Source organism: Hippichthys cyanospilos, chromosome 19 (assembly GCF_059441005.1).
Source record: "Hippichthys cyanospilos isolate Australia breed blue-spotted pipefish chromosome 19, RoL_Hcya_1.0, whole genome shotgun sequence".
NCBI lineage: Eukaryota > Metazoa > Chordata > Actinopteri > Syngnathiformes > Syngnathidae > Hippichthys > Hippichthys cyanospilos.
In genome coordinates this window covers 1,763,541-1,773,858 of record NC_142387.1, presented here as the reverse complement: position 1 = coordinate 1,773,858, position 10,318 = coordinate 1,763,541, and the positions used below count along the sequence as shown (strand labels likewise).

Sequence of the window (10,318 nt, the reverse complement as noted above, 5' to 3'; positions counted from 1 at the left end):
AGGCATTGGGAACTATTGCCAGCACGTGTCTATACAATAACAGCTAAAATCGGCTCCAATTTGTGGACATGATCGGACAGAACGAGATATTAGGTGGACCATAAGAACGTATTTGGATTTTTTTAAGGAATACTTAAAATCCATTTATTGCTTTTATTGCCCTTAAAGGAGAGAACAGGGGGTGTTTTCTGATTGGCGCTACACATAAAATCTTGTATAAAAATAGAAACAAAACAACACCACGTTGTCTGAAGGTGTGAAATGAGCAAATAAACGGAGTAAGGATGATATATAGAGAGAAAAGTGGAAGTTTATTTCTATTCAATTTGTTCACTTGCTTCAATGTCGCCTCAACATGCTACAAGAGGGCTGAATTGAAATATCCCAGAGAAATTAAATTTAAAAAGACCCCAAACTTCGTATTTTTCAAAGAACTATTAATTCACATGAACTAACAGAATATTAAAACCCACTAAAACAGGAGGCACCAGATAAATTAAAAAAAAAGTTTCAACAGACGCACCATATTTACAATTCCCATTAAATTACACATAAATAAATATTTACATACATGAACACTGATTCCCTTATATAACCGCGAATCGTGTTGAAATTGAAAAAAAAAAGTTCAAGTTGGTCGGTTGGAGCGAGAAGGTGAAGATGGTTTGAAGCGATGACATGTGGAGCTCTGCTGAGTTTCTCCAAGTTATTATTCACAATACTGATAGAAGAATTCGTCCATCTTCTTTTTGTCTCACAAAATTCAAATGGGTCGCTGGATTTCAGTCCATTGCTTGCAGCTCTTTTGGGGTGAAAAGGTGGTGGGAGAATATCAAACGTTTTCCTTTGTGAGCAAGCGCACCTCTTCCACACCCGGGAGCTGTTCTTTTCTATTTTTTAATAATAATAATAATAATAATAATAATAATAATAATAATAATAATAATAATAATAATAATACAGCTGCTGGAATATTCTTGTGTCGTTTTTTCCAGCGAATCAAAAAATGGGCGTCATTAAACAAAAGGAAACATCAGCAAGTGGCACGACTTTATCAATGGTATTTATAATATTTATATTGGATGGGTTGGTGAGGCCAGACGAACCCCCCCCCCCCCCCCCCTTCCCCGGGGGGGTGGGGATTTGGCCGCTTGATGGTGGAGAGGGGGCGGGTGTCGTTGGACGGGGGGCGTGGGGGGAGTATCACTTTCTGTGCTTCTCGTCTTTGTCGCCTTTCGTGCCGTTATCTGAGTGACTGTTGGGGTTATTGTTGAGGTACATTTTGTCCATGGCTTTGATAGCTTCGGTCAGATAGTTCTGCAAGGCCGTGACGGCCGCGCACAGGGCCGGCGTGCCGAAACCGTGCGAGATGAGGCTGAAGTGGGTCAAGCAGCTCTGGATTCCCGGCTCGAGGATGGGCTGCGGCCGCGAGTTCCCCAGCGGCGAACGGTCTTGGGACAGCAGGTCCGTGAACTCCTTGCACACTTGCCTGCGGAACCAAGTGTATATGCCCTGTTACAATGCTGAATTGAACGCTTGTGGAAATACAAGTCACGCCGAGTGACAATCACGTGACCAGTCAGTGAACTACATGCACTTGTAATCATGGTTTAAAAAATGGATTTTATGTCTTTTGTTTAATTGTTGTATGCAAAAACAGAGTCACATTTTGCCCCGTCAAAGTAGGACCACGTGGCTTGGCAATCAAGGTCAAGTATTAAGAGCTTTATAATTCGAATCTTTTTTAATGCCAGTATGCGAAAACAAAGTCAAAATTGTCCAGTCGAACCAGCCTCACGTGTCCGAGTATAAAGTTTATATATATATATATATATATATATATATATATATATATATATATATATATATATATATATATATATATATATATATATATATATATATATATATATATATATATATATATTTATATATATATATGGACTGCCTGAAGATGCATTTTTGAAAATGCATACAGTATTTCTAACATGGGCAGAGGTGTTCAAACATCCACCCATTTCCATTTTTTTGCATGACTGATTTATATCACGCGTGTTTTTATTTCTGTATGATTATTGTCGACCAGACGAAAAATATCCGTCAGTATGCAAATACATGTATTTGTGTCTTGAAGAAAGAAATTAATCAAATTTGTTTTTGATTAATATTCCTTCAGATCTATACCACATATATGCACATTCTCAATTCTAATCGTTTTTTCCCCTTTTTTCTGATTATAGAAGTTACTAAAAACGGCCAGTTTGGTAAAATAAAAGAAAACATTTAACGGACATTTATATGCTTTATTTTCGGCAGAATTAATTTGTATCTATTATTTTGACATTTTTGCGATTGGCTGGCAACCAGTTCAGGGTGTACCCCGCTTACTGCCCCAAACATCTGGAATAGGCTCCAGCACGCACGCGACCCCTTGTGAAGCTAAGTGGTGATGATAATGAGTGGATGGATAATTTCGCAATGTTCATGACTTTGCTCCAAAGGCCCTAAGAACACAAAACAACCAAATGGGCAATACGGATTAATACAGGTATTGTTTCCCAAATTAATTGCAAAAATGAGCTCGAATTTATAGTTTTTTGTTTATGGTTTGTCATTTTTTCCATCAAAACAAATTTCAGGCTGAATGTACCCACTCAATTTTTACAAGTTACAAATTCTAAATCACGTTGCTGCTTATATTGTATACTTTAATTTAGATTTGTGCAATGGTCAAACTTAGCGTTGAAAAAAATAGTGAGTGGCTGTGTATAATGTGTGCAGCTTTTTCCATCATATCATATACTGTACATGTCATTAAAGCAGAGAGTGCACTTACTTTGTCGCCAGTAGCATGTTTTTTCTTTGGACTTGTTCGTTTGGGTCTGAGTGCTGACGGTTTACATATTCAGCTACTGCCTTGGCGGGGAACTCAGTCTCACACACGTAACCAAAATCCCTGGCAAGATGCACAGCTTCGCCTGACAGGGAGGGGAAAACACATGAGCTTGGATGAGTTTGCCAATGAATATGGTGACATCAAATCCCACAGCAGTTCACATGCAAATGTTATGGAATTCAATCCAAAGTTTTAGCACCTCACTGTATGGGAGCAACATAACTTACAATGAAAATACAATATCGGCCAAATAAACGATATTAAAACACACTATGTACGCCTACAGTCTTCTTTCCTGGCGCCTTATTGTGGATGTGAACAACAACTGTCTTGAAATATATAAAAGCAAGCGTCGTGTGATCGATTAGCAATTAGGTAAGTAAATTCCACTTACGTATCACTTTGCCGTCAACAATTTAACTACTTTTAATCCAATCTAATTTTTAGTACACTCCAAATCATTGCTTTGGATTTTCGGCAGCACTTCCTGCTCCAAAGCCGTCACGCCAAAAACGGTCATATAATCCAGACACTGTCCATGCACACTTGTTTCACTTTTTTAAAATAACGCAAATAACGACTGTGTTTTGGTTAGCAAAAAGTCTTTGTGTTTTTTTTAATCTTGTTTACGATACAAACAAAACGTTGAATATTTTATTAGTTTCTGCAACAATGATTAACAGAGCCCAATGGAGCATCACCTTTTCCAAACCCACGGTACACTACTGAATAATGAGGTATGCAAAGCACCATGCAATTTGCTCAATAAACATATTCGCACAGATACGCGGTGAATATTTGAACCATGTTTTCAACGCAGCTGCAGAAAGGTGCCATTCAAACGAGACGTTATTAATGTTTGGGGCAATAAATCAATTGACTTTTCGTCCACTTGGTGAAATGGCTCGGCAGCACCCAATAAACAAGTAGCACACAATAATTAACACTACACCCCCTCCGCACATAAAAGTAGGCCAGTCGTGGACCTGGGCTGTTGCAAGGGGCACAGAAAAGCCATTAGATTTACCAGCACTGTCCACACACACCCATCATGCTTTATTACTTGCAAGGCAAAGTCTCTTCGCATTACACGCATGAGCGCATATGCTGATTTCCAACAAAGAGAGAGAAAAAAAGTGGAAAGCTACAGAAAGAAAACAAATCAGCACTGGTATTGCGTTATAAAACGGGATGAGTGCAGCTCGACTCACCTTCTACCAGTGACGTCAGCAAGGTGACGTTGGCCGCCTTGCGTCTGCCCGCAGGTAGATTCAGGCCGATTTTATCCAGCTTCTCCCTCAAGGATCTGCCTCCATTCTTAGACTTGGCCCTGGAACAATCGAGAAGAAAGCAGCCGTTCAGCGTGGTGGAACTTTTTGAGACACGCCTTAAATGGGCAACAAGTCATTTTTTCTTGAATATAGTAAACTCCAAAATATATTATTATTATTAAGCATTTATAATTCCTTGATTCACAATTGTAAAATCAGGCGTGTTACACTTAGTGGAGGGTGGTGAACCACATTTCTAATTTGTCTTCAAATTACAAAATTTGAGACAGCTGACATTAATAGACCCCAGAAACGAGCCCTAGTGTCCCACTACCAGACATATACTGTGCAAAAATTAATAAATAAAACCCTAGTTAACAGGCAGCTCTATTACAGGCTGCAGTACTTCAATAGACAGTTCACCAGAGACCAATGTTTTCATGTGTAATGCCTTCAGTGGGCCTATGGAGCCGGCCTTGAAACAGACCCCATTAATTTGAGACAAGGGGAGAGAGAGGGTGAAGTTAATATGGAATTTAACACACACCCCTCCTGCTTTAAATGCCGCAGCAAGGTGTCATGCTTGGTCGATTTTAATTATTCTTGGTAAAGAGAGAGAGTGCGCTCGCGCGCGAGAGAGAGAGAGAAAGAGCGAGGGAGAGAGATAGAGAGAGAGAGAGAGAGAGAGACAGGGAGAGAGAAATTGAGAGAATTTTACTTATTTATTTGTTTATTTATTCATTTATGTATTTTGGGAAATCATTTTTTTTCACCTCCTAAGCACGCCGCCCAGCAGTGAAGCGTTGAGGCACTCGGGCGGCGAGAGGCGTCTCTGCACCTCGGCCACCGTCACCTTGTACTTGGACGTGGAGCTGAGCAGGGACAGGCGACCCGGAACCGAGCAGAACACTTCGTTCGGGTTGACCACCCCGCCGAATAGGCCGTCCTTGTTGATGGGGATGCCGGAGACGTTGTTCTTGGATAAAGACACTGGACCTAGAAGAGCCGAGGGAAGTGTGTGTGTGTGTGTGTGTGTGTGTGTGGGGGGGGGGGGGGGGGGGGGGGGAGAAAGGGGATCGTGTTCAGTGAATTTCATGCAATGCAAAGCCTTAACTAAATGAGATGGGAGGTTAGAGCAGCACATGTGTATACTCTCAGCAGCCTTGCCCGCTTAAAGGAAATCATAAATTAAAAAATATGAGCATCCACGCCTTCGATTAACATACAGTATTTTAACAAATATGCTATCACAATCTGGCGTAATGCCAAGCCTAAAAAATAGAACAAAAATACATGAGGTGCTGGTGGGTGATGCTCGACTGGCCGTGGGTGTTTCGGTGCACAGTAACCGGAGACAAAGAGGGCCTGCACACTCTCTTGGATGGATCGGTTGTGACATTAATGGCTCAGGGGAGCCTAATAGAGACAATGGGAGTCAAACGAACTCTTGAGATTACACGTTTAAGGGGCCAATTATCATGTTGCAGAGAGAGAGAGGGCGCGGAATAAAAACAATAGCTAATAAATAGGGTGAAATCTGAAAAGCTGTGTGAGAACGCATTAACAATGTGAAGAGCCCGTTGCTGTATCATAGAACCAGCATCAACTAAACTAATTGGCTTTAAACTCGATTTCCAAACGCTCGTGATTCGAGCAAAGTGCGTTTTCATGAAGCTATTTATCCTTTCCATGCAGGCGACACGGTCTCATCCTCCACGGAGCAGGTCCACAGTAAATGCACGCGCTTCATCCACAATCACCCACTTCCATTTTCAGCATTTGGACCGTGCAGAGTGACCAAGTAGCGAATCCAGCGGCCATTAATACATAGCGCCGCGTCTACACAAAGCCCACCAGCAAGTCATGTGCGCGCATGATGTGAAACGCTGACAGTAAATTCCATCAGCGAGAAAGACGAAGAGGAGGAGGGGGAAAGGTGCACAACCCAGTTTGATGCACTTGGAAAGCATGTAATGAAAAATAGACTAGCGCATATTAGGATCAGTCAGGCATTACGGCATTGAGTCCTTGGGAGCAGAATTTGGTGTGTGTGTGTGTGTGTGTGTGTGCGTGCGTGCGCGTGCGTACGTGTGTGTGCGTGCATGCGTGTGCGCGTGGGTGTAAACTTGCAGAAACACGCATGATCTATCTCGGAGGAAATTGCTTACCTTTTTTAATTACAGTCTGGTCGGGAATGTGAATTCCTTGATCCTCAACAGGCTGTGACAAAAACGCACAAAAAAGAGCACATTTAGACCACAAAGGCGTAAAACATACACCACGCAAACGCAATTACACAAACTTGGATTATAATATGATTGCACACCTTACAATGTTTTCATAAATTTGCGTATATTCCGTTCTTTTTTTTTTTTTAATAGTGAAAACAATGTCAGACTTAAATAAGGAAGATGTGTCGCCCCATAATCCTGACCTAATTCGGGGCTCTCATCACACGCGCACACGCTCAGAAGGCAACTTCAAATCTAGATTGAATATTAATTACGACAGCGGCCTATTAAAGGCCTATGAACTAATTAGAAGATTTTCGATGTTTGTTTCCAATTTAAAGAGCCCTGCTCCGTGAAAATCCGGGTTACGGACTGTTTTGGCACGCTTGCAGCAGTTGTTCCTTTTTAATCATTTTATTATCTTTTAAGACGAAAAAATAAGTAAATTAAAAACACACGTTGTATTTACTTGTCTCTATGCGTTGGTTTTGATGTTTAATAAGTTTACGTTTCTTATTATTCAAAAGAGTTTGATACCACAAAATAATTGAACTAATAAGCGTGCACATTTTCTATAGTAATGAGAAAATAACGACATTAGCACATTAATTAAGCACTTGCACTATTTGTTAAATAATTTACAGTAAAATAAATCTAGGAAAGTAATTATTAAATAATAAGGACGCAACTTCTCCTGCTGAATTTTACGCCAGTTTCATTGAATGAAGGAAGCTTACCTGGACATCTTCTAAAGAGTGAGGTATTCCATGGATTGGGATAGAGTCCGACAGTCCCGTGTCAAGGCCATGGCCGGACGGTAGGAGCACCTCCCTGCGGTAATCCCGACACAGCTGGTGGGGCAGGCTGCGATGCTGGTGAAGCAGGCCGCTCTCTTGCCCTTGCCTCTGACCGGGCCAGCCCGGGTGCTGCGGTTGCGGTTGCGCGTGCAACGAGTTGAGGGAGTAGGGGTCGTTGACATGCGAGTAAGGGTCCTGAGACTGCGGGTAGATGGGCTGGTAGGGCGGTGGGAAATACGGGGGCTGGAAGTCTGAGTTGGGCGTGTGGGAGAGCGGAGGCGCGCTCGTATAGGGACTCTGGCCTACGCCGCCCAGCTGAGGTAGCCTCGCAGTCCCGTTGCTGGTGCCGTCATGGCGATCCTGCAGCGAACACACGCACAAATTAAATCCCCCAAATACATTTTACACATATTCATAAATCACCTTGTGCTTTGTCTGAGAAGCTTTGCGCGAGGCCTTAGTGCACGAATCCTTCTAATTATTTCTTTTTCAAACGAAACAAAAAATAAACCATCCATAAAAAGCGAAATATTTTACACATTTTCTCAAATGACGCATGCAATTTTACACTTCTCCACTAACGATTTTAAATAGATTACTTTGTACACTCGATTCACTGGACAAGCCGAGGCTCCGGTATCTTACCATAGCGGAAAAACTGTGCACTAACATCTTAAGATGGCTTTCAAACAAAAATTAAAAAAAAAAGAATAAAACAAGATGAAACAGCTTCGTATGACGTGTGTTGGAGCTGAAGGAGAGGATTTCTTTTTTCCAGTAAAAAATGCCCCCCCCCAGAAAAAAAGACTTCCGCAGATCAGATATGAGCCCCACCAAAAGAACGATAATCCATTAGAAATAATAAATTAGATCCCCACTGCCCTTCATTATGGGTCTAATCAAAATAAAATGATTCAAGGGTGTTTGGATTTCAGATTGGAACCACCCCCAAAAAGAAAAAAAAAGTTTCTCCTTTCTTTTCTTTGCTAGAGCGGATCTGTTGTCCCCTCTCTCGAGCTCATATTAGCCGCTTCTTCGTCTTCCTCCTTGGACTCATCAGAGTCCTGGCATGGCGCACCGGCACTGTCGGAACACTTCAATAATAATAATTAAAAAATAAAATAAATGAAAAAAAAATACAAGAAGGGTGGGGGGAGCCAGAAATAATAGTCGGAAGTGGTGCGTGGAGCGGAGAATGCAAGTTAGGGGCACAAAGTCTTGCGCTTAAATGACGTCCATTGAAAGGAGGAATCAGAATATCTAATCAGAGAGAGAGAAGGGGCAAGGAGGGAGTGGAGAGAGAGGGAGAGCGAGCGAGACACAAAAAGAGGGACATTCACTCGCCTCTGACGAATCAGAACGAGAGTGTACTCAAGCGAGGGGAGGGGGTTTAAAAGGGTCCCAGGCCATAGCAAAAAAAATGCGGACGAGAAGAAGAAAGAACGAAAGAAAGAAAATACGTGCACCTCTGAGGACGACGAGATGACAGCTCGAACCGGCTTATTTCTGCCTCCAGACCTTTTGTTTTCCCCCTCAGACTTTGACACATCCTCCATGGAACTCCAATTAATCCATCCCGTACTCAAGAATTTTTTTTTATCTAGTTAAGTCGTTTTACACGAGATTCGCTCACCCTGCGCAACTTTTCCGCAAACTGACCTTTTCAGAGGACTCATGCATTTTAAACCATCAAATCTCGTATGATGTTTGGTTTGTTTGTTTTTTTTTGCGATATTTAAGATTAAGAAAAAAAATAAAAACTAAGCACAACGTGAAGGAAATGCGGCTACAAGCATTTGTCGAAGCACTGCCTGTCCTGTGAAGGCAAGCGTCTTTTGAAAACACGTCCAACTGGCTTCTCCACTCCCAAACAAGTCTCTGATGATACTGCCTAACTTTGTCTATGGCCACAACAACAACAGCCGTCACTTAGTCACACAAACACACACAACACAACACACACACACGCACAGCATGCTCTCACGACTCAAATAGCACAAGCGGAAACACATTTACAAACACCTGCGAAGCAGAAATCAAAATAATTATTTCAATTCGATCCGATGCTCGTTGTAATTTTATTATTATCAGTTGTCATTTGAAAATGGGACTACAATTTAGAATTTGTTACAAAATACACTTTCAGTAAAACAAAATATGAGCCAGGACAGTATTTTGTAAATGCTCTTTGAGAAAAAAAAAGAATTAATATGAATGGAAGTTTTATAAATTGAAAATAATGTACTGTATTGTTGTTGTTATTGTATATTATTGTAAAATAGTAATAATATCAAAAATTATTATTATTATTATTATTATTATTATTATTAAAAATGAATATTATTTTTGTAGCATTAGTAGAAATTAATGATAATTTCACCCCTTTGCGTACACTTGCCAAAAAAGACAGTTAAATAGCGACGACACATCCAATAACAATCACGTAGCATTTAAATGAAATATATATAAATCCATCACGAATGTTAAGGGATCAAAATGGAGCCCCTTACCTCGCAATCTTCATATTTTATGTTATCAGTTAATTTCCAGAGCATTTTCATGGGACGCTGAGATGACTATTGAGTCAAGGTGTCGCCCAGTTTTTCCACTCAGTCAACTGTGCTCCCCGCTCAGCTCCAAAACTACTTTTTATTGAAGCTCGAGCGAGCTGCTTGCTTTTTATTTCTTTTGCTTGTCACGCGCTCTGAGGTCTCCCTCTAACGGTGAAAGTGGAGGGCTGGAGTTACTCTGTAATAGCGACTGGCACAAGGCCTCATTAGCATATCAACAGCCGTTTGATTCACCACGCACAAACCGCACGCATCGCGCGCAAAAACGAGCACTTCTGCGGTGGCCTTTGCAGCGATATATTTATTTATTTGTTTATTTTTTTTTCCCCTAAGCAAATGTGATTGCAACTTTTGGGAGGGGGGCATAGGGCGAGTATTGGGTGGGGGGGGGGGGGTGAAAATTTAGCTAAATTTGTCAAAGCAGCCACCCCACTTTGTTGTCACCTCTCTTTTCCAAACTGTTATTTTAATCCCATTGAGAGCAGAGAAATTGCGAGGCTTTTCTTTCACTGTTATGGTAAAAAAGCTCAACCATTCTAGAGGTTCTACGGGT

At 41.3% G+C, this 10,318-nt stretch overlaps 1 protein-coding gene across 4 annotated transcripts; it reads right to left on the bottom strand.

Moving 5' to 3' along the window:
• Positions 1–907: 907 nt before the first annotated feature.
• On the bottom strand, positions 908–9,836 carry tfap2a (transcription factor AP-2 alpha). 4 transcript variants are annotated; one of them, XM_088402054.1, is made up of 8 exons: positions 9,706–9,771; positions 7,841–7,867; positions 7,136–7,555; positions 6,336–6,387; positions 4,941–5,163; positions 4,108–4,226; positions 2,837–2,978; positions 908–1,489 (listed from the first exon to the last, which is right to left on the bottom strand). In XM_088402054.1, exons 1-8 carry the CDS (start codon positions 9,754–9,756, stop codon positions 1,204–1,206), a joined length of 1,320 nt encoding a protein of 439 aa, XP_088258180.1. In that variant the 5' UTR covers positions 9,757–9,771; the 3' UTR covers positions 908–1,203. The 4 variants fall into 4 exon arrangements, with proteins under 4 accessions (XP_088258180.1, XP_088258177.1, XP_088258176.1 ...); XM_088402051.1 differs by lacking the exon at positions 7,841–7,867 and having other exon boundaries at positions 9,706–9,836; XM_088402050.1 differs by lacking the exons at positions 7,841–7,867; positions 9,706–9,771 and adding an exon at positions 8,662–9,056.
• Between the last annotated feature and the right edge of the window lie 482 nt (positions 9,837–10,318).